General features: G+C 38.2%; 1 protein-coding gene across 2 annotated transcripts in view; it reads right to left on the bottom strand.

The window, feature by feature from the left end:
- Window positions 1–2,319: 2,319 nt before the first annotated feature.
- The window catches only part of C2H3orf85 (chromosome 2 C3orf85 homolog), a 31,287-nt gene continuing 10,184 nt past the window's right edge, over window positions 2,320–23,422 (bottom strand). For both annotated transcript variants that reach the window (XM_054481558.1, XM_054481559.1), the window contains 3 exons: window positions 16,858–16,910; window positions 5,461–5,594; window positions 2,320–4,044 (listed from right to left, as the gene is read on the bottom strand). In XM_054481558.1, the coding sequence (XP_054337533.1) occupies window positions 3,955–4,044; window positions 5,461–5,594; window positions 16,858–16,906 (273 nt within the window). In that variant the 5' untranslated portion in view covers window positions 16,907–16,910 and the 3' untranslated portion in view covers window positions 2,320–3,954. The remainder of the gene's footprint in view (window positions 4,045–5,460; window positions 5,595–16,857; window positions 16,911–23,422) is intronic.

Below are 23,422 nucleotides of genomic sequence, written 5' to 3'. Positions count from 1 at the left end.
CTTTGTGTCCATACTCTGTATCTAACTAATCTGATGGGGACCTGGAGAACCTTTGTGTCTAGCTCAGGGGATTGTAAACGCACCAATCAGTGCCCTGTCAAGACAGACCACTCGGCTCTACCAATCAGCAGGACATGGGTGGGGCCAGATAAGAGAATAAAAGCAGGCTGCCCCAGCCAGCAGTGGCAACCCACTCGGGTCCCCTTCCATACTGTAGAAGCTTTGTTCTTTTGCTCTTTGCAATAAATCTTGCTGCTGCCCACTCTTTGGGTCCACACTGCCTTTATGAGCTGTAACACTCACTGCGAAGGTCTGCAGCTTCACTCCTGAGCCAGCAAGACCACGAACCCACCAGAAGGAAGAAACTCCGAATGCATCCGAACATCAGAAGGAACAAACTCCAGACGTGCCACCTTAAGAGCTGTAACACTCACCATGAGGGTCCACGGCTTCATTCTTGAAGTCAGTGAGACCAAGAACCCACCAATTCCGGACACACTACCTTATCAGATTGTTATAATACAATAAGATAAAGGGTATAACGGTTTAGTTTAGTGCACAGCAAAATATATACCTCAATAAATGTTTACTTCCTCTTTCTTAATCAGTCGAAGGTTTTGAAAAGTGGTTGAATAGGATACATAACAAGATTAGCACCATGCTTTTCATATCATCAAAGGAAGACTTGGAATTGTTTCCCCAGACTAATATGGCATTGAAATGTCCACTGGGAAAGCATGTGAATCAGCATTACAGGAATTCTAGAGGGTAGGATGTCCAAAAGACATAAAAAGGGTCAGCCTGATCCTTGGTATATATGTTGACTGGCTCTACAGAAAATGCAGGAAAGCTTAGGCAGAATATTGCTTGTGTAGAGTGAGACCAGTGAGCCTCAAATTTGGACAGAAGCCTCTGGGAGTCTGGATTTAGTAGGATTATCCTTACCCGTCATTTCCAGTTACATAGTGGGCCTCTATATTAAGCAGGTAAAGAAGGCAAACCAGCAGAGTTCCCTTTAAACTTCACAATGAAAACCTGATTCAGAAGAATTCAGAGTCACCACAGTATTTACGTTTGTAATCCTCCAGTAGAATATACAAACATGGTCAAATATTAAATGAATGCTTCTGTGAGGGTATTTTTGGATAAGATTTACATTAAATTGGTTGACTTTGGGTTAAGGAGATTACCCTGTATAATATGAATGAGCCTTATTTAATCAGTTGAAGTCTTGGAAGGAACAAAGGACTGACCTATCGTAAGGAAGAGGGAATTCTGCCAGCAGACTGCGTTGGGTGTTAAATGCAGCATGGGCTCTTCCCCGGTCTAAAGTCTGCCTGCCCACCCTGAAGACTTTGGACTTGCCTGCCTCCATAATCACATGAGCCAATCCCTAAAATAAATCTCTTTCTCTTTACAGTCAGTCCTCTATTTACTATGGTTCAACTTACAATTTTTCAACTTAATTATGGTGCGAAAGTGATACACATTCAGTAGAAACCATACTTTGAATTTAGATCTTTTCCCAGGCTAGCAATATGTGATACAGCACTCTCTCCTGATGCTGGGTAGCAGCAGCCAGCCATGACTCCCAATCAGCCACACAAACACAGTACTCTATAGTAGACTGTATTGCCAGATGATTTTGCCCAACTGTAAGCCTAGGTAAGTGTACTGAGTATGTTTAAGTATGTTTAGTGTGTTTTCACACTGCAATAAAGAGACTGGATAATTTATAAAGAAAAGAGCTTTAATTGACTCGCTTCCACAGGCTGTACAGAAAGCACGGCTGGGAAGTTCTCAGGAAACTTACAATCATGGCAGAAGCGTGAAGAGGAAGCAGGCAAATCTTCACATGGTGGCAGGAGAGAGCAAGCTAAGGGGAGATGCTACGTACTTTTAAATAAGCAGGTCTTGCGAGAACTCTGTCACAAGACAGCACTAGGGAAATTGTGCTAAACCATTAGAAACCACCCCCATGATCACCACACCTCCCACCAGGCCCTGCCACCAACACTGGGAATTACAATTTTTTTTTTTTGAGACGGAGTTTCGCTCTTGTTGCCTGGAGTGCAATGGCACGATCTTGGCTCACTGCTACCTCTGCCTTCCAGGTTCAAGTAATTCTTCTGCCTCAGCCCCCCAAGTAGCTGGGATTACAGGCATGTGTCACTACACCCAGCTAATTTTGTATTTTTAGTAGACACAGGGTTTCTCCATGTTGGTCAGGCTGGTCTCGAACTCCCGACCTCAGGTGATCTGCCTGCCTCAGCCTCCCAAAGTGCTGGGATTACAGGTGTGAGCCACCGTGCCCGGCCATGGGAATTACAATTTAACATGAGATTTGGGTGGGAACACAGAGCCAAACCATATCAGTGGGCTAGGCAAAGCTATGAGGTTGGGTAGGTCAGGTGTATTAAATGCACTTTTGACTTATGATATTTTCAGTGTGTGACGGGTTTATTGGGATGTAACTCCATCGTAAGTTGAGGAGCATCTCTATATATACATATCCTATTGGTTCTGTTTCTCTGGAGAACCCTAATACACAGGCATTCTCAATTTTTTATTAAATAATTAAAGAATGAAACTTTGTGTTAGTAAAATGTATATTATTGTTGAAACACTGAAGATATATTTATGTACAATCTCAAACTTATTTCCCACTGCAAAACTAAATGATTCATCATCTTTGTTTTGTTTGTTCGGATGTAATTTAAAAATCTATGTTCACATTTATCAGAAAAGGATAGCAGTTAACTTAATAAGTTATAAATTAGCCTTAAATTTCTCACTGAAAACACCTCTAGGCCACAGGACGGGAAATGTGGAATACTGAGCAGCTGTCAGTGTCCTTTTGGAGAAGAAATTGCTGAGGCCAAAGTCCTTCCAGTCAACTTCTTGGCATTTGGTTTTTCTGATTTACTTGCCACTCAAAAAGTGCTTAAGATTGTTTTAAGACCACGTAAGATCAACTAAGGTCTTAGGGAAATGTTTCCATTTACCTTAAAAGTTAAAAATAAATTGTTCAAGAGAACAACTAAAATAGAGAATAGAGAATGGAGATAAATAGACTTCTGAAGACAAAAATTCCATTTACCTGTGATTTTGGGGGCAATCTTGGCAATTAGTTATATCATCTCAGTGCTTCTCAGACTGAGGTGGTAATCCATGAATATTAGGAAAGTTATAGGATAAATGCAGTCCACTTTTCCCTATGGCCAATTTTCCAGTTTTTTTTGAAAAAATTATAAAATGTGCCTGGTCGGTGAGTCAAAACCGTTATTTCACATTAAAGCAAACATCAATAAATTGTGGAACAGAATGCAAAGCTTACAAAAATTTTACAAAACTTCGAAGAAGTTTGCACTTACAAGTGAATGACTTCCATTGAGTTCCTAGCCACTATCTACTTGTTATATTAAGTTAAGGCTGTTTTCTCCACTCAGCAGTACACCTTTGATGAAAAACGTTTCAAAATCATGGTTTTAAAATAGACTGACTTAAGAAGGTTGACAAGCACTGAAGAAGAGAGAAGAGGATCAGCTCCATTTGAGAGTTCCCTGTCCTTCTTTGAATTAAAAAACTCTCTCAAAGAAGAGGCAATAGAGAGTAAAAGCTATGAACAGGGTGGTTTAATGAAACTACTTTTTTTTTGTTTTTGTTTTTGCTTTCCTTTTCCCATAAATGCCATCTTTTTGGTAAATGTTATTACTACAGCCTTTTTTTTTTTTAGTTCTTTTTTTGAGAACTACCATTTACTGAGAATGTCTTATTCCAAGTTTCTACATGGGTTTTCATAACTACTCTTTTCAACAACTTTGAGACAGACATAATAAATAATGTAGTAAACAGCATGGATATACCCTCAGATCTCTAAAACCCATGGTTTGGGCACAATGCCATTCCAACTTGTGCCATCTTCATCCTCCTGCTTTAACCAGGAAAACATATTTACTGGGCAGTAGACATGTCAAAGGTGAAGGTATTCATATCCAAATAATACTGTGCTGTTGTTTTCAAAGCAATCCATGTTTCATGAGCCTGCAAGAAAAGGAAACACAAGTCATGATCTCTGAGTGTGTAGAACACATCTTGCATCAGTTATTCTGATTATCATACAGATATTCCTAAAAGATGAGAAAAATATAATGGAAGAATTATACCAAATAGACTTTGGTTTTCATACTTTTAATTATCTGTTTATTTCAGTACTCAGATATTTTACAGTATTTGCGGGGCCACAGTATAAACCAATGTAGCAGAGTCTTGCTACATTACATAGTGTCTGTCAGTTGGTACAAATCTGGTCTACAAGTAGAGGCAGGAGTGTACCTGAAAATGTCAACATTCTATAAAGAAGACACAGTCTACCAGCCTACTTAATTACTTAATTGACCAAATAAACAAATGTCTTGTTTTAATAATGCTAAATAATGCCTATTGGACAAAAACAGCCATAAAACTAGATGCATTATTCAGTTAGTAGTTTTCATCAGCAAGTGCAAAACAAGCAGATCCTGGTAGACCGGTTAAGACCCAGTCATGTGGAGTAAGGACAGGATCAAGGCCCCATGAAAACAAGGACATTCAACTTTTTATGATTTTATACAATCCTCATGCCTGATAATAATCAGATCCTGAGATATGTGGAAAGAAAGAAAAAATAAGTGAAGGAATTAATTCATTCATTATACAACTTTGTTTCCTAACTTGCTGAATTGTAAGTGGGAGATCATGAATAATTGAAATCCTCAGATAATTCAGCAATTTCATTTGGCCTGGAGTTTTCATGTCGTCTTCTATCAGAAAAGCAAACATAGAATAAAAAAGGCCAATGCAAGTTTCTTCTTTGTTTCTTTTGCAGCGAGAATGCAAATGAATAGGAAAATGTACAAAAGGCAAGCAAAAGGAGGAACAACATTAAAGCCTTGAATAATTATCACGGGATATTTAGCTACTGAACAACTGAAAGTGAACTAAAGTCCGACCACTATCTATTCATCAATCTACACATACATGTAATAATTTATTAAGCTTTGACTATATAACAATCATTTTGCCAGTTCCCGAGAATAATTACCTTGAAGGATAAGATACAGACCCTACCTTTATAGTCTAGGTAGGTAGGTTGGGTACACAAAACAAGTAATTCCAATTGGCATTTTGAGAGCTATTTACTTGTGAAAGAGCATGCAAAAAGGGAGAGAAGGAAAGACAAATGTTGCCCTGAGAAGAAGGGAAAGGCTTCAGAGGGACATTTGAGTCTAGTCTTTAAGCAAGAGGCAGAGTTTACCAGGCAAAAACCACTTCATGGGGAAGAAAAAGCAGATATAGTTCAGAGTGTCTAGAGAGGAAAAATCAGGGCTAGGCTAGTCATGTGTTAATTAGTGGTCAGCTAATGCAATGACTATTTAAAAAGATAAACGGTGAAGGACCATTTGTTTCTAATACAAATACCTGCTTAGCCAGTGTGTTTCCCCACACATCTGAACTGTGATCTGGGTCCCAGTAATCCTGCAAATTTACATGTCTTTTGAGACGTAGGAACTGGTTTGCAGGGTCCTCCAACAAAAATGGCGCTCCCAATGCTCCTGCAATTTAGAGTCCAAGAGCACAGCATCTTTTAGAGCAATAGTTTACATCTCAATGTTTCCTCTTCAAGAGACCCAGCTGTGATCTTTGGTAGGCTGGGGGCCTGAGGAGGAAACTCTGGAAAAGCTAAGCTCTGAGTGAGACAGCTACTCCTTGGCCCTTTGTCACCACTGTATGCTAACCACTCAATTTGACCTGTATTTAGTTCACCTGGAAAGCCAGTGCTATGTGGTGGATGGAGCAGGATAGCAGAGCTTCCATACATGCATGGGGGCCTCCACACCTGGATTCAAATTCCAGCCCTATCACTTTTCGGGGAAAGTGATTTCTTCGCACTTTAGTTTTCTTGCATGTTAAGGGGTATAATAATGCACACACACTTGCTGTAAGGACTGGATAAATTGATGACTATAAACTATCTGGCTCAAACTAGGCAGTCAACAATTTTATTCTTGCTTTCCTAGCCCTCCAAAACAGAACTGATCTTTCTGTTTGAACTAGGCTGCTCCCAAACCTGACACTGTTGTTTAAATTGTTGGCATTGATCAATTCACCATCAAATTGAACCACCTTGTATTTTGCAACTCCTTCCTACTCCAGGATTAAGAAGAAAAAAGAGATGATAATTTTAAAAAATCCAGACTTTTTAAAGATCTTGAGATTTTAACAATCTGTGTTGTATTTTCATTCTCAAGTAAAACACAATTGCATTCAGAATTATAACTTGAATCAATACAAAGGAAGAACACATTTTCTCCTGACCTATAGGTGACAACAATACAATTTGTTCATTGTGATAAAGAAGCATTTATTACAACATCTAATTGTGAGTAATGTTACATTAGGCACTTAACCTCATTATTAGCAGTCCTCTGTGGACCAACCTTCTGTATAAACCTGGGTTATAGCAAGCTATACAGTATAAAAATTCCCCTCTATGGGGCTTTCTGTTTATTTGGGATCCAGGGTCAAAGATAAAAGACAAAATGAGGCAACACAAGATTTGATTGCACTAAAGGAATTTAGGAGAAGATGTTATTGAGCACTAAGACACTGGGGTACAAGTAGGCGTTTTCACGGACAAGGAAGTTGTTTCACCTGCTCCTTGAAGGAAAAATTGGATTTAGCAAGATGGGAGAAGGGGAAACATTTTAAATAAACTTAAGCCAGAGGAATGATGTGTTTCACTATTTTAAAACAATAGTCAGAGTTGGCTAGATAGAAGAGTTTTATATAAAAAATAATATTAGTTAACATTTAAACTTAGGAGATATTAGTGACAGATGCCAGAATTAATACTGTTCTGCTGCTAGCTAATCCAATTTAGTATTATCCAGCCAGCAAGTTTGTGGAAACCATCTTTTAAGGTGGCTCCCAAAAATTACTACTTCTTGTTATTCATATTCTTGTATAGTAGTCCCCTCTTTTATTTAATAGGGCTGATGTACGTAACCATAAGCTACTGTGGAATGACTGTGTGCAATTTTTGTGGCTAGGATATAAAAGACATTACAGCTTCTGCCTTGCCCCTTTTTTGGACCACTTTCTCTAAGAAAAGTCAGCTGCCATGTTGTGAGGGCACTCAAGCAGCGCTGAGGGAGAAGACCACATGACAAGGAAATGATGCCTCCCACTAATAGCCAGGTAAACGAGCCATCTGGGAACCTGATGTTTTTGCTCCAGTCAAGCCTTCAGATGACTGTAGCCCCCATTGACATCTTTACTGCATCATCAATAAATCCAGAGCCACAAGCACTGAGCTAAGCCACTCCCAAATTCATGACCCTGCAACTGCAATAATATGTTAGTTGTTTTAAGCTGTTAAGGTTTGGAAAAATTAGTTATGCAGTAGTAGATAACTTATAGAATGCATTATACACACTTACTGATGTCAAGGTAAATAGCTAATCACAAGGTTTAAGACTAAGTTGAGGCAAGTGAGACACCTAGGATAAAAGGAACTCACTTTCAGGGTCATACAAATTTTGTACCATAAGTTCCTCACTTCTCTCACCCTAGTCCTTGCTCTGATTATCATCATTGCATGGAAGATAAACGAAAATAACTCTTGCTAATCACTACTGCATGCAAAGATAGACAACAAATAACTCTTACCATTAAAGAATTCACATTATAGTCAGAGTTCATATATAATTATAAGAAGACATATTGTGATCAGACCATCCACAGTTGGAGCAATTTTGATACTGTCATGGACACCTCACAGAGAAATTTGTTTTGAGTTGGGCTTCAAAGATTTGTTACACTTCGACAATGAGGATGAAGGGAGTGGAAACAAAGCGCATGTATTCTAGGCTGAAGGAGACTGGAGAGTTAAAGAATGGAGGAGCAAAGGAAGATTCGGGGTTGGTGACTTTAATTTTACCAATATGATTGAAAGGTAGGGTTGTGGTGTAGATGTGGTCAGAGATAACACTGGAAAGGTAAGTTGGAGCTCGATTCTGAATGATTTTAACTGTCATACCAAGGAGTTTGGGCTTTACTCTAAATAATTAATAATCATTTCTGAATAAGAAAATGATAGGAAGGACCAGATTTACTTTTTTAAAAAATTGTTTGTATTATGGTAAAATATACATAACATAAGACATACCACTTGAACCAGTTCTGAGTGTACAATTCAGTGGTATTAAGTACATTTACAGTGTTTTGTAACCATCACCACTATCCATCTCCAGGACTATTTCATTGTCTCAAACAGAAACTCTTACTCTTTAAACAACTCCCCATTAACCCCTCCCCAATCCCTGGTAACTACTATTCTACTTTCTTTTCCTATGAATTTGCTTGTTCTAGGCACCACATGTAAGTGGAATCATAGAGTATTTGTTCTTTTCCGTCTGGCTTATTTCACATAGCATAATACCATCAAAGTTCTTCCACATTGTGACATCACTATTTCATGCCTTTTTAAAGACTGAGTAATACTTTATGTATTTAATATATATGTATATATACCACATTTTATTTATTCGTTCACAGATTTACTCTGAAAGATCCTTTTGTCAGTGGTGTAAGGACAGATAGTAAAAGGAAGAGAAGAGTGAGGGACACGAGATCAGAGGCTATTCAATAGTACAGATGAGGGCGATAAGAAGGGCCTGAATCTGGTGAACGTGGGATGGGAAAACAGGATTGATTTGAGGAAGACAGGAGGAAGGAACCCACATTCATTTGGGCTGACCAGTGTGGACTAACCAGCTGTGATTTTTTGCTTTTAGATGAAATGCACTAATGGGTCACTTTTCAGATTTCTGATTATTCTCTTTGAAGAAAAGGTGTGTGTTACAGTGTCAAATTAGTGGCTGTGCAAAATAGATCCAATTCCGTCAATAAACAATAAATAGCTCTAAGTAAATGATGCTTAGGATATGATTTATAGCTATATAGTGAATCTGTAGTAATTGCTTAAGATAGTGTTACTTGGAATTATCTAAAAGTAAAACCAGAATTCTGTACCATAGTCATCCTGGTGCATTATACAATCACTAAGAAAAAAAATGCTATTGCATAAATCTTGGCAGAGAAGCATGCTTTAAAATATATACCATAGCTATTTTAAGCTCTAATAATTCTGTCTTTTGTAAGTCTTTTACCTTTTTGTTCATGGAAAATGTTTTACCGATACAATCTCCTTCTCCTCCCTAGGAAAAACCACCTACCTCAGCATTATAAGCCCGACAGGCATCCAATAAATCTTAATTGATGATGATGATAACACCACCCATGAGAGAGACAGAAAGTAGTATTTATTATCCTACTTTACAAATTGAGAAAATTGACATGCAGAGATGAAATGACTCACTCAAGGTCATATAGTAAGTCAGTGGCAGGGCTGGAAATAAAAGTGCAAGTAATATAGAAGGGCAGGCTATTATCCTCTCTGCTTGAGAAATTTCTCCTCCCTTTTTCATTCTGCCTGATCAACCTTGAAAGTTAGTGAGAGCAAGACCAGGGTTTTGTGTTTGTGAACCTATCTAATATTGCTGGGGTTTGAAAACTGAACCCTGAGTTGTATTGCTTTGTTGATTTTTAAATGAGTGTTTTTAAAAAAATGTAGGCAATATCAACCAGGTTAATGCCTTTCTTAAACTTCATGATCATCAGCTATGAAAAATATCCTTCTCTCTTTATTTACAACTCCCTGCACATGCCCCTTTTTTCACCCACACCATAGTCAGCTTTAATAGGATCTGTAAATGTTTTGTCTAAACATTTCTCAAATATCCTCTGCAGAAAATTCTGTAAAGTAGAAACAAGGCAAACACTTCCGAGTATAAAGCAAACACTATTTGGGATCACAGCTCTCCTTACACAAGCCAAGGAGGATCAGAGACCCAGAGTCTTTTCTTGGCCTCGCCGGTGACCAGCTAGGTCATTGAGCCACTTCTTATTCCTGCACTTCCATTTTTTGTTCTGCGAAACAAGTCTGGATTACACAACCACTAAGGTCTCTTACAGCTCTAATATTTTGATGTGGAATGTATTAATAACAAATAGGTCATTAATCAAAAACTACTTTCTATGCATGGTATCGTGTTATCGGAAGCACAGAGAATATGCTAAGTGGGCACAGTTCCTACTACTTTCAAGGAACTTACTGAAAAATTTAGCACTGCGACAGTCAGAAATAAGTGAAAGAGAGGTCAAAGTAGACTTACCCAATAATTAAAGCAAAACAGATAAAAATGTATTCATATTATGAACAAAGTGGGGAGTACCCATCACAGGCTAATGAGCAGTACGAGCATAATGAAAACTGCATCATTAGAAATGAAAGTCTCTATGTTAATAGCACCCACAGAAAGCTGAAAAAAACTCTTTAAACATAATGGTGGGGAAAAGACAATATTCTATAACCTATACACATAACCTTGAAATGATACTTGTGATAGGAACCTGTATATCTAAAAGATCAGAAAGCCTAAGGTAAAATAAGATACACAATTAAAGGACAGAGTCTGCTGGCAGATTTCTCTTTTCCCTGATGTAAAGGAAGCTCATTTAGGGTAAGCCTAGGCCCCTCTTCACCCCTATGTGTGCTCTGCTCCTGGGAAGGGGCAGTGCCTCAGTTAATTTGTAAATCCAAGAAGTTTAACTTGACCATGTCCAGCTCAGCTCTTTCTTCTTCTCTTGAGAGTAAACTGCCCTCCTAGGGCATGCTTCCTGTTCTGGTTCTGCAACCTGCAATTGGTTATAAATTTGCCAAATTTGGGGGTCCAGTCATCAGGCCCTTTATGTACTTATACTAAGCTACATTTTCCAAATTAACCCTTCTCAGGAATAAAGGAAATTGATTGCCTTCCATAATCATATTTCTTTATTTCTCAACTTGATCAAAACTGGACAAAGAAGAAGGGTGCTATTTGTTGGAGGGAGGTGAAGAAAGAGTAGCTTAAAGAACCCAATAGTCTGTTGCTCAAAGCCTCACTAAAAAAGGAGGGGAAAAAAAAAAAAAAACCAGAGCACATGCCAGGGCACTCTGGTGGGAGCTTGTCATTCCCAGATAGGCACAACCGAATTATTTCGCACATGTAACCTTCAATGTCTGTATGTTTTTGAAATAAATGCAATGAGATTCAGTGGGGTCAGAAGACATAAAATATCTGGGCAGATCCATAGGAGAGGTCTACTGCTAGCTATTTCCCTTAGGGTCTAGGTAATACTGATATCTGGGGTATTACTTGATACCTGGTACTAGAGATGGAGAGTAAGCAGTGCCGACTTGCTTAAAGTTCAAAGATATTTACGTATGGGATGGTGAAAGTAAAGCACTTAGCCCTCAGTATAAGTACATAATAATATTTATTGTTTACTATTTTTATTGAACTGCTGAGTCTCAGTCCTTGCCTTTAAAATATTTATTTTTTAAGAAAAGATGAAATAACTGCCCAGAAAATTATGGACACACATAAATTAAGTACTGAAATAAAGTATAAATGGTCACTATGAATAAAGTACAAAAGAGGATCTAGAGAAAAGGATATATAAATGTCTTAGTAATGGTGTAAAAATTTCAAAGATTTCTGTAAATGTAGGAGGAATTATATGATTTAGTGAGAGACTAAAATATTCATGTTTAAGTTCATATTTTCTAAAACTTGAATATTCTCTTTGTTAAGTAATTTTTTTTTTGAGATGTAGTCTTGCTTTGTTGCCCAGACTAGAGTGCAGTGGCACGATCTTGGCTCACTGCAACCTCCACCTCTGGGGTTCAAGTGATTTTTGTGCCTCCGCCTCCCGAGTAGCTGGGATTACAGGCATGCACCACCACGCCTGGCTAATTTTTGTATTTTTAGTAGAGATGGGGTTTTGCCATGCTGGCCAGGCTGGTCTTGAACTCCTGACCTCAAGTGATCTGCCTGCCTCTGCCTTCCAAAGTGCTAGGATTACAGGCATGAGCCACCACGCCCCACCAAGTAAGTAATTTTTACACACAATGGCATAGTTATTTTATTTCTTTCCCCATTACCTTTGGTCACTGACCCAAAAATGTGTAGTGGAAGACAGGAGAGTTGTGTTTAGTAGAATGTATTCCCTCACTTTGCTTGAACTTGGATAAAAATTGGTGAGAAAAGGAGAGAGAGAGACAGATAATGGAAGAGAAGCAATTTGGGTTATGAGAGAAAAATGTGAAGAAGAAAAAGAGGAGAATAGAAGGAAAGAGATGGAGAGAGAAATCAAGAAAAAAAATCAAAAGAAAGGGAGAAAAATGAAGGGGGTTTACAAAAGACAAAAGGTGAAAAGCCACAGGGCAGATAAAGAAGTAACACAACAGAAGGCAAAGAGGATGAAAGGAAACTGGAAAAAATTGAGAGGGGTGCTGAACTGCTGACCGGCTCTCATATCCTAGTGTCCTGTTCAGAGGTCTAACAGGGGCCGGGAGGGTGGCTCACACCTGTAATCCCAGCACTCTGGGAAGCCGAGGTGGGTGGATCACCTGAGGTCAGGAGTTTGAGGCCAGAATGGGCAACATGGTGAAACCCTGTCTCTATCAAAAATACAAAAATTAGCCAGGCATGGTGGTGCACGCCTGTAATCCCAGCTACTCAGGAGGCTGAGCCAGGAGAATCGCTTGAACCTGGGAGGTGGAGGTTGCAGTGAGCTGAGATTGCACCACTCCACTCCAGTCTGGGCAACAGAGAGAGACTCCGTCTCAAAAAACAAAAACAAAAACAAAACAAACGAACAACAACAACAAAAAACAAAGGTCTAACAGGATGCTTTCTAACTGACCTTTTAACTCAGTAACTTCCACTTTACTGGTATTACAATTGCTGACATGTTGAGTATTTTGAAAAGTAAACAGGAAGTGGTGTCACTTGGGTTTAACTTAAATCTGTTCTAACCTGCTCTTAACACACATACACAATGTTGGCACTCACTCGTATGGCCACATAATTTCCTTGGACATGTTTTTGGAGCTGGTGGTTATTACTTTTAATCTTGTAGACATGGAAATTCATAATTCATGAAAGGCAGCATTGTATTTGATTCAATAGTGACTCTTTCTGGGTCATTGCCTACATGTGTTGATGGGATCGCCATCTCCATACACATATGACACATGATGCCATATGTGTAGGAAAACAGTTTTTCTACAGCACCCAGACTGCTCAATGTATCTAGTCATAAGCAACGACATTGAGACAACCAAGTATAAAGGGGTCCCAGGAGAACCTCCGACCAGCCTGGTCACTGGGAGAAGGGGTGGACCCACGGAAGCTCAGGCTGTTTGCAGAGGGGAGGGGCCTGGCCCTTCCTGTTCCTGTGTAGGAACCTGGGATTCAATCTGTGAGATGAGGGCCTGTTAACAGGAACCCTTCTCCCACTTTGCTGTGTTGTTTTACCGTTTTCCTTTTCGTCCAATAAATTCCGTCCCCTTCACCCTTCAAAGTGTCTGCGAACCTAATCTTTCCTGGTCACGTGACAAGAACCTGGCTTTTCCTACAACAACATTTCTTTTTACAACTAAATTATTTTCCAGTTTATTCTCATTATGTATCTTCTTGAGAGTATCAATCAGTCATAAGCCCAAGTGAGTAGATAAAATTAAGAACAAAATCTTTTAAAATAAACCAAAACTGTGTCAGAGAATACAGAATCTCTAAGGAATTGGAGGGCTGCAGGGATGACTGAAAAGGGCTAGTCTTCCTATGGTAGAGAAGAAAGCAAAAAGAAAGGGATTGGGGATGCTGACAGGGTTGTGTGTTAGAATATGTGAGCTTAAAAGCTCTTGTCAAAAAACAAAGCAAATCAAAAATCTTTCAAGACAAACTGGCATTGGTTACTAACTGTGGAGTGAAAAATAAGAGGTGGAACTACGAGAGGAAAAACAGACTAAAGGCAGCTTATTATTCTCCCTGTCTAAAACCAGAAGACATACTTGCACTTTATGGACAGATCTGATTGCAGGTCAACAATACGGGCATGGAACCCCAAATTGTTTCGTGTATAGGTCAACTCCAGCTGCCAAATCCAATCAGGAGAACATGATTGCTGAGGGAAAATAAATCTATTTTTCCTTTTAGCAGAACAATGAAAGCAATCCTTTAAAAAAACACACAAATGAGAAACAAAAAAACACCAGTATAATTCTTAATAGTGTTCAAAAGTTGGTTCACTTAGAAAAACAATTTTCAAATGTGTTTTTTTCCATATTTCCATATTTCCTTTGTATGTGATATAAAGCTGTTTGGTTTTAATAAATGCCCTGTTGCTACTCTTCACCATTAGTACAACTAGGAACTGTCATTGAAAGTCATTGTTGGTGTCCTGGTTCTGCTCAATTTTGTCAGATATGGTCTCCCAGCTTCTTAACTCCTGGTGGTTTCTTGTGGAAGCAACGGCTATGATACTGCCTCCACCACTTTTTCAAGAGGAGGTCTTGCTCTGTGAGCTGCTGCTAGCCCATGTCAGGCACTGCAGTGCCAGAGGGGAGAGTTTGTGTAGCAGAAAGAAGAGTTTTGTTCTCATCAGTGGTAGATGTAGGATTAGGACATGAATGCAGCTTCTACCATTGATTGACTGTGTAGCTTGGTCACTTGAATTCCCTAAGCCCTCAGTTCCCTCTTTCTTTAAAATGAGGAGCATAGCATCTGTTAATATTTTCAGAGTGGTCATGAGAATTGACTAAGACCATGCAAAGCCCCTGACACATAAAAGGAATTTAAATTAGTAGCATTAACATTTGCTGATTTCATTATAGAAGAAGGCAATTAAAAATTTTTTTCTTTACCTCTCCTTCATTTCTGAAAGAAGGCAATTCTTGATCTAAATGTTCAAGAGAGGTTTATATGCTTATCTTTTAAATCAAGTCACAACACTTGAACTTCTAATTCTCTGACTAGAGAATTAGCTCCAATGTGTATAAGTTACTGTTTTGAAGATAATCAATAACTTGTCAACTCTGCCCATAAATTTAATTACTTGGATAAGGCCTTTCATTGTTTTTGGCCTCAGCATTTCCATCAGGAAAATGGATAAACGAGACCTTCTCCCTATCTCCCTTAAATCAAATTCTAAAGGAAAGTAATTTGTTGGACAACTAAGCTATAATAGAGAAAACTTAAAAAACATGAAAATAAACTTTAAAAAAAATAGTGGTTTTCTTATAATAAGCAGAAGGGCTTCAGAGAAGTACAGATGAATAGGCTGTATTCTTAAAAGAAAATGTGGAGGAAAAGAAGCAAAGAAAGTTCATTCAAGCTACTACTTTCTTCTCTAGAGCTATATGATGTAGAAACTGTCAGCTAAACCAATTATTGTAATGAATGAATCCAGTTCTGAAGACGTCAGTCTCCTCAATCTGCAAGCAGTGAAGCCTTCTTTCCTGAGATCTGAAGGGCTAATCCAGCAGTGTACATACAACTCTGTCCTTAGTTTCTAGTTCTCAACTTGCTATTTTATAAACTTCAACTAGATAACTTTATTATTATTTTTTTAGAGTCAAGTCAATCAAACCAGTTGTCTTTATAGGTAGACATATTTGTATCTCAGTTGGAGTTGAAGTAAATTCAAACTTGTTTCTTAAGAAAGTCTTTGAAGCCTCTTTAAAAATTTTGCAGAACCATTTCCTTTGTCAAATATTTTTGACCCTGCAGCATTCATAGGCAAATGTGGACCCGCCGGCATTGCTTTAGCTTTGCAGGCATCCACCACCATTACCCCCTCTAAAGTCAACTGCACGGATCAGTGGTCAAAGCAAAGCATTACACTGGTGAGTTATAACCAGCTCATGACTTTAAATTACAATGTGCTCTGAGACACTCACTTAAACTGAGCTAGCCTCACTTTCTTCATCTGGCCATGTGGGCTGTAATTGTGTATGATTGTATATGCTTTGGTTATAACTGCTTAATAATAACTTGGCTAAAAATGTTTAAATCACATATTTAAACATGACCCAACAGCAAATTGCAATATTTATGATTAAAACTCATTATTAAAATTATTTCTACGTTTAGGAATTGAAGGCTTATTTTTTATATATATATATACACACACATATATACATCTATCTAGCTATGTGTGGGAAGGGCTTCAGGAAAAATATAATTTTTGTGCATGAGTCTCAAGGTTTTCATAGAAGCAAAAGTTTATTCTAATTTAAGCATCTGCATCAAAAATATTTATAAATTATAGAGATTTAACCATGAAGATAATTTGTATCTTTGTAAGTATTTTCAGTTTTTGTTACAAGCAAAACAAATGACTTCTCAGTTCAATTTTGATAGAAGCCACTGAGTTACCGGGTCAGTTTGGCAGCAAATCGCCTGGCCTCTGGTGCCTTCCTTGATCTGCCTTTAAAGCACCACTTTGAGCTACAGCTTGCCCTAAAGGTTAATAAATTCATGTTCCCAAAGTACTTTGAGGTCTTCATATAATGGTACTATGTAAGTATTATACTTCTGAAAGATATTTTAAAATTTTCTTTGTTCAAGGACACAACAGTACTTCTTTGGAGGCAGCAATTAGACTTCTTAGCAACAGTATCATGTTAATATATAATTAGAAATAAAATGATCACACACACACACACACACACACACAGAGTTAACTTTAACATGTTCAATACATACATGAATTGTATTGTACTTCTACAATAGTTTGGTTTCCCCAGTGCTATAGAATAGGCCTATGGATAAAAACGTGTTTGTTCATTTCTTTAAGAAGACAAAAGGTATCATCAACCTGATGGTTGTAGGAGACATGATAGATAAAAAAGAAATAGGCTCTTACCGATAAGCAATGTTGAACACAGGGCTACTTGAAGTATTTTATAGGCCATGATCCTATTTTGGGGAAAAAAAAAGATTTATTTACTATAATTTAGCTGGAAAAAGCTTTAGGGTATATCAGGTACTTTTCAGAAGTATAAAGCATTTGTTGCATACCTGGAAGCCCTGTGAGCTGAGACACAGTCAGAGAGAGGCTGAGGTGGCTTTTTTATATAGCTCTTGCCTTTTTACCCTTTGGACTTTTTGAACTGGCTTTTTACAGGCTGTTCTTATATGGGTAATTCATTTATTTACTAATTTTACCATCTACATAGATTAACGTAATGTTAAAAAAAGGTAGAAAAACTGGATCACTCACGTATTGCTGGTGGAAATGTAAAATTGTCCAGTCACTTTGTAAAACAGTTTGGTAGTTTCTTAAAAATTCAAGCTTGCAATTACTGTCCAACCCAGCAATTACACTACTGGCCATTTGTTTCAGAGAGATAAAAACTTACGTTAAAAAACAATCTGTAGAAGAATGTTCATAACAGCTTTATTAGCTATAGACAAAGACTAAAAACAAGCCAGATGTCATTCAACAACTGAATATTAAAGAGTGATATATCTATACTGTGGATTACTACCAGCAGTCATAATAATAACTATTAAAAATAATAATTATTGGCTGGATGTGGTGGCTCACACCTATAATCCAGCACTTTGGGAGGCCAAGGTGGATCACCTGAGGTCAGGAGTTCGAGACTGGCCTGGCCAACATGGTGAAACCTGGTCTCTACTAAAAATACAAAAATTAGCCAGATGCAGCGGCACGCGCCTGTAGTCCCAGCTACTTGGGAGGCTGAGGCTGGAGAATAGCTTGAACCTGGGAGGCAGAGGATGCAGTGAGCTGAGATCATGCCACTGCACTCCAGCCTGGGCAACAGAGTGAGACTCCATCTCAAAAAAAAAAGTTTAATTAAAAACAAGGAATGTTTTACTGCATTGTAAAATGTGTACAAAATGTAAAATGTGTTCCAAAAACAGTACATAATCAATACAACCAGAACAGTACTTTCATTTTTCAAACAATTGCCCTTTTCAGTGCCTTGACTAATCGACTAAGTTCATCATCATACAATTTATTCTTAATGACAAATTATGCCTGTGTGCCAGTTTCGTTAAGATTATGCAATCTGTAATGAATTGGTATGGATCTATAAAAGTGGTAGAAAACAACTTTGTTGATGACTATCTTTAAATTGTAAAGGGTGTTTGGAAACCTACCTGGGAGTTATGCCTCCATTTACTGATAAATGAAAGGTTTTAGAAGACAGCTAACTAGAAACACACACTGCAAAATCTTGGAAGCTTAAGCCATGTGTCCACCTATACAAGATTTTGGAGATGCAATAGCTGTTGCCACAATTCCGTAAGTCTCCGTTATTTTTTACTTTGTAAAGAGGTATACATTTTTAGTTATGTGATAAACTAGAATAATATCAAGAAAATCATAGGAAAACACTTTTTTTCTTTTTTCTTTTTTTTTTTTTAATTTTGCTGTAAGTTCTGGGATACATGTGCTGAACATGCAGGTTTGTTACATAGGTATACATGTGCCATGGTGGTGTGCTGCACCCATCAACCCATCATCTAGGTTTTAAGCCCCGCATGCATTATTAGGTATTTGTCCTAATGCTCTCCCTTCCTTTTCCCCCCAACCCGCTGACAGGCCTTGGTGTGTGTGTTCCCCTCCCTATGTCCATGTGTTTTCGTTGTTCAACTTCCACTTATGAGTGAGAACAAAAACTTTTGTTTTTTAAACTGGGAGATGATAGCACCAAAAGAGAAATTTATCTTTCTTTTCTCTACTTTTATCATTCTTCAACTTATAGGCCTAAAGTGAAGTTTGTCTGGAGGAGGAATGGGAGAGGGGCTTTGCTTCCTATCTCTTTTACCTTACTTCTCTCAATGGGTCATCAGTCAATTATTTTGGATGGGTTAGATAATGCAAGTGTAAAATAATAACAGTTGTTCCATAAATTTTTACACACATTGTCTCATTTAATATAGCAATTCTATGGAGACAGTATTATCAAGTTTCATAATTTGTCCAAGGTGTGTTCAGAAATAACAGAGTAAAGCTTTACAGCAGAAGTAGAGATGAGATTCACACACAAAAGCATGAGCCAGTAAAATGAGACAAATTAGGCAAGTGTGGCCCCAATTGGGCCCAGAGGTGAATGTGGCCTGGGCAACTCAGTTTTATCAGGAAGGTGAACATATATACAAGATCCTTCATGGGCCAGAAACTGTTATCCTTCCTGGTGAATGAAGCCTTCCCGGATCCCCCAATTCAGATTTGACTGCTTTTTCTTACATCTGCATACCTTTAATCCTTAGGCCATGCTTTCCCACATGATGGTTATGTAGGTACATTTCAGTATTTCCGGGTAGATTACCTACCTTTTACTCCTGTTTCTGTGCCTTCAGTGCCTAGCACAGTGCTTGCCATATAATAGTTCTCAGTAAACATTACTGAACTTAATTGAATTAACTGATTCAAATTAAATTGAATTAATTGGAGTCAGTATTTTCCTGCATTGGCCTATTAGTTTACAGTCTTTTCTAACTGGCTACAGAAAACAAATAGAATGTTGTAGTTTTGTTTTGATGTTGATGCTTGGGTTTTAAATAGTTTTCCCCAGAACTTGTCTCTTCTTATGATCTATGAAAGAAAAAAGCTGAAATCCATGAAAATTGGCAATCTTAATTATAAAGATATAGAAATGCTCTTTGAAATCAAATTGGAATATCTTTGAAAAATAGAAAGATCAAGTGGGAAGAATTAATGAAGCTTGTCAATGGAGTCTGTTTACAACTCTGATGCTCTATACTTAGAAATCATTACTTTAATACGATATGACAGAACTTGGTAAGCTCCCATATTACATATCAACGAAAAATAAATGTTGGAAGAGAAACATGTGAAATCAGATCTGCTATCATTTAAAAAATTTTAAAGAAGAAAAAAGAAAGGTTAAAAAACAAACAAACAAACAAAAAAACCTTTTGGCTGGGCACGGTGGCTTACGCCTGTGATCCTAGCACTTTGGGAGGCTGAGGCAGGTGGATCACCTGAAGTCAGGAGTATGAGACCAGCCTGGCCAACATGGTGAAACCCTGTTTCTACTAAAAATACAAAAATTAGCCGGGCATGGTGGCACACACCTGTAGTCCCAGCTACTCGGGAGGCTGAGACAGGAGAATTGCTTGAACTAGGGAGGCAGAGGTTGCAGTGAGCCGAGATTGCACCACTGCACTACAGCCTGGGTGACAGAGCAAGACTCCGTCTCCAAAAAAAAAGAAAAAAAAAACCACTGAAACAAAAAAACCTTTACACTATTAAGAAAAGCTGAACTTAGTTTCTGTTCTGAGTCATGCCAGCAAGGCAATCCAACCCTATAAACCGCAATGCTTTGGAAAATGTAATGCTCATTTATAAAATTCTGATAAGAAGGAATGAAGGGCATAGTACAGCTTGGCATGATTCAATGTCATCACTGGCATCAGTAAAAGGTGGAGAGCCAGCCAACATGTTGGGGGAGGAGAAGATATTAACTCTTAACTAAACATTGAAATGAACTTTCAACTACAGTCAACCTATTGGAAGTGAGCAGGTGATAGCACTTGTTTTTACGAAGTTATTTGAGACTCTCAAATAATTGCTACATGAGAGCAAAATTTTACTATAGCACCTGTTAAGGGAATCATTTTTAACTGATTTGAATACAAATAAAGGTTTACTATAATTTGTATTGTTAGTATAATGTGTCATCATTATCAGGTCAAACCTCTCAGGGGCGCCATTTCTTTCCTAGGACTGGGAGAATATCCTGGTATTTAAGCAGAGAATGACCTAGCAACCACATCCTAAGAATGAATGACGGTTTCTGTAAAGTCTTGAGCTACCCGCAGAAAGTAGCTCTTTAGCAAGGCACAAGATAACAAGATTCAGACCTAGTTGTTGTAATTAAAAACTACTTTTCAATTATTGTGTAGAATATGGTTCTGTCTTGGAAGCTGAAACTTTTGTTTTCATTTTTTTTCTCAATTTAAGAATAAAATCAGGCCTTGCTGAGGACACAGAAGAAGTATATTCTCTCTTTAATCTTTCCACTCGACTCAAGTACACTATACTTCTTCTCGTATCTACCGAGGCTTTAATGCTGCTGTCATCAGGATATGAGGGCATATATTCACCATATATTAACAGTAGGAGCCAGATTAACTTGGAGAAATTAGCTAAAAGGTTAGAGAAATGTATCCGGCCCTTGTATTCATTTTAATGTGGTTACTGCAGGCTTTAAAATTTGCTACAGCCTAGCCTCGGCGACAGAGTGAGACTCCGTCTGAAAAAAAAAATTTGCTACAGTCTGAGATAACTTAGGTTTAATATTTGGCAATGTAGCTTAAGGACTTGAACAAGTAGTTGTAGGTAGCTCAGAATCTTTGAAAGACTGACTGATCCTACCTGCACCGAGGAAGAGGAGAGCTCCCCATTATATGAGGCTTAATTGTCATCTTAAGATCAAAGGTCATATTGGATCTTGGATCTTAAAATGACCAATCTTGGATCTTCAGATGATCCAACATGACCTTGGGTCTGAAGGTGACAATTAAGCTCATGTTGTCCAAGGTCTCCTTCTTTTCACTCTTTTCCATTTATTTCCTAATTTGTATATGCACCAAAGAGTAGCATTAAAAGACAGAAAACTGAGAATTTAGTCTTATCCTTCAGTTGTTATTCATTCATTCAACAACCATTTATTGGACACTTTCTAGGCTTTAAGTACGTTTCAAAATCCATCTATTTGAACATACTCCATGTGCACTGTTCCAAGTACTAGCATTACAAACAGACATCACAATTGTTCCTTGTGTGGGAGAAAATAGTTTCAGGGAATGTTTCCCAGTGAGGTGAGTTGGAATTTCCCATGAGGACAAATTGAGTTGGGGAAGGAAGAAAAATCCAGGAAAAGAGAGCCTGAGGAAAGGTCAGGGGGCTTGAATGGACACGATGCATCAGCAAGGCATCATTTGGGGCCATCACAGTACATTTATGAATACTCTTCAGGCCTACTTTAAAAACTTTCTATGTTACTGATGTTCAATAATTTCAGTGATTTCTGTTGGTTGTCACTATAAACAAGTTGGAGTCATTTAAAGATGTGTCATTAATACAAATGTATACAGTCTAGCAGTTTAAGTAAAACGCCAATCTGTTACATGATATGGTATTAGAGTCACACAGCTTCGTGATTAAGCTTTGCAGTAATGCATGCCAAGGCATTTTTCTCATTACACTCTGAATAATTGATAGTTGACAATATGTGACATTTATTGAGCATCAGCAATGTGCTAGCTCGCTTACAGAGCACAGAACTATCAAGGGACCTTGCCCAATTGGCTCACTATCAAAACACAGTCTGTCATTTCCTAAGTCTTCCATGCTTCACTAAACTAAAAGAAAAAAGAAAAGCATTTCTGGAGAGTCACTGTAGCATTGAACAAGGCCAGATTTTCTCTGCAGGTAGCTCTGTGGACATTAGTATTAGTTCCATAGGGATTCAATCTGTTCCAATGGTTCTGGTAATTACAGAAGATAAACTTGATAATCTAGCGTAGATTTGAGGTAAAGGCTGTTCTAGGATTTATGACGCTTTTTCTGCTGCAACCAGTAATTGAGCCCTCAGCAGTGTGACTTTCTCAGGATCAAACCTAAGTACATGTGTTTCAGTCCAGTGCATGTAAAACCAACAGTTGGATTCACCAGGGAAAGGCTTAGCTTTGAAGGATTTAAAGTATTTCTTGAAATTCCTGGGTCCTTGGGGAAAAAATCGGAGACTTGATACAGCAAAGGGATATGGAGGAAGGTGTATGGGAATTAAATGCCATGAGTGGGTAGGGGAATAGGAGAGAGTAAACAGAATTCTGAGTCCTGGCTTGGAAGGTGTAAGAGGTTAAAAGGAGAACATGAGGGATGCCACAGCGGATGCATAAGAATAGTAGAAATTACTTCTCATGCATGATTGTTGGGTAGCTGTATTAGTTTTCTAGGGCTGCCGTAACAAAATGCTACTGCCTGGGTGGCTTAAGTAATGGAAATTTGTTTCTCACAGTTCTAGAGATTGGAAGTCCAAGAAGGTGTTGGCAGTTTGAATTCCTCTAAAGTCTCCTTTTTGGCTCTTTTCCGGCCACTCTCTTGCTGCCTCCTCACATGGTCATCCTTCTGTGCACATACGTATCTCTGGTGTCTGTGTCCTAATCTCCCTTTCTTAGAAAGACACCAGTCCAGATTGGATTAGCGCCCATCCCAACAACCTTATTTTTAATTAATTACCTCAGTAAAAGCCTTATCTCCAAATACAGTCACAATCTGAGGTACTGAGGGTTAGGGCTTTAACATATGAATTTGGGGGGAGGCAACACAATTCAGTCCATGACAGTAGCAAAGACAAAACCCTTCAAATGTGGGCAGTTTTGTTACTACCAACTTCTGATTTTCCATAAAGAAAAGGACTTTT

Source organism: Pongo pygmaeus, chromosome 2 (assembly GCF_028885625.2).
Source record: "Pongo pygmaeus isolate AG05252 chromosome 2, NHGRI_mPonPyg2-v2.0_pri, whole genome shotgun sequence".
NCBI lineage: Eukaryota > Metazoa > Chordata > Mammalia > Primates > Hominidae > Pongo > Pongo pygmaeus.
The sequence above is the reverse complement of the archived record's forward strand: the minus strand, read 5'-3'. Positions and strand labels throughout refer to the sequence as shown.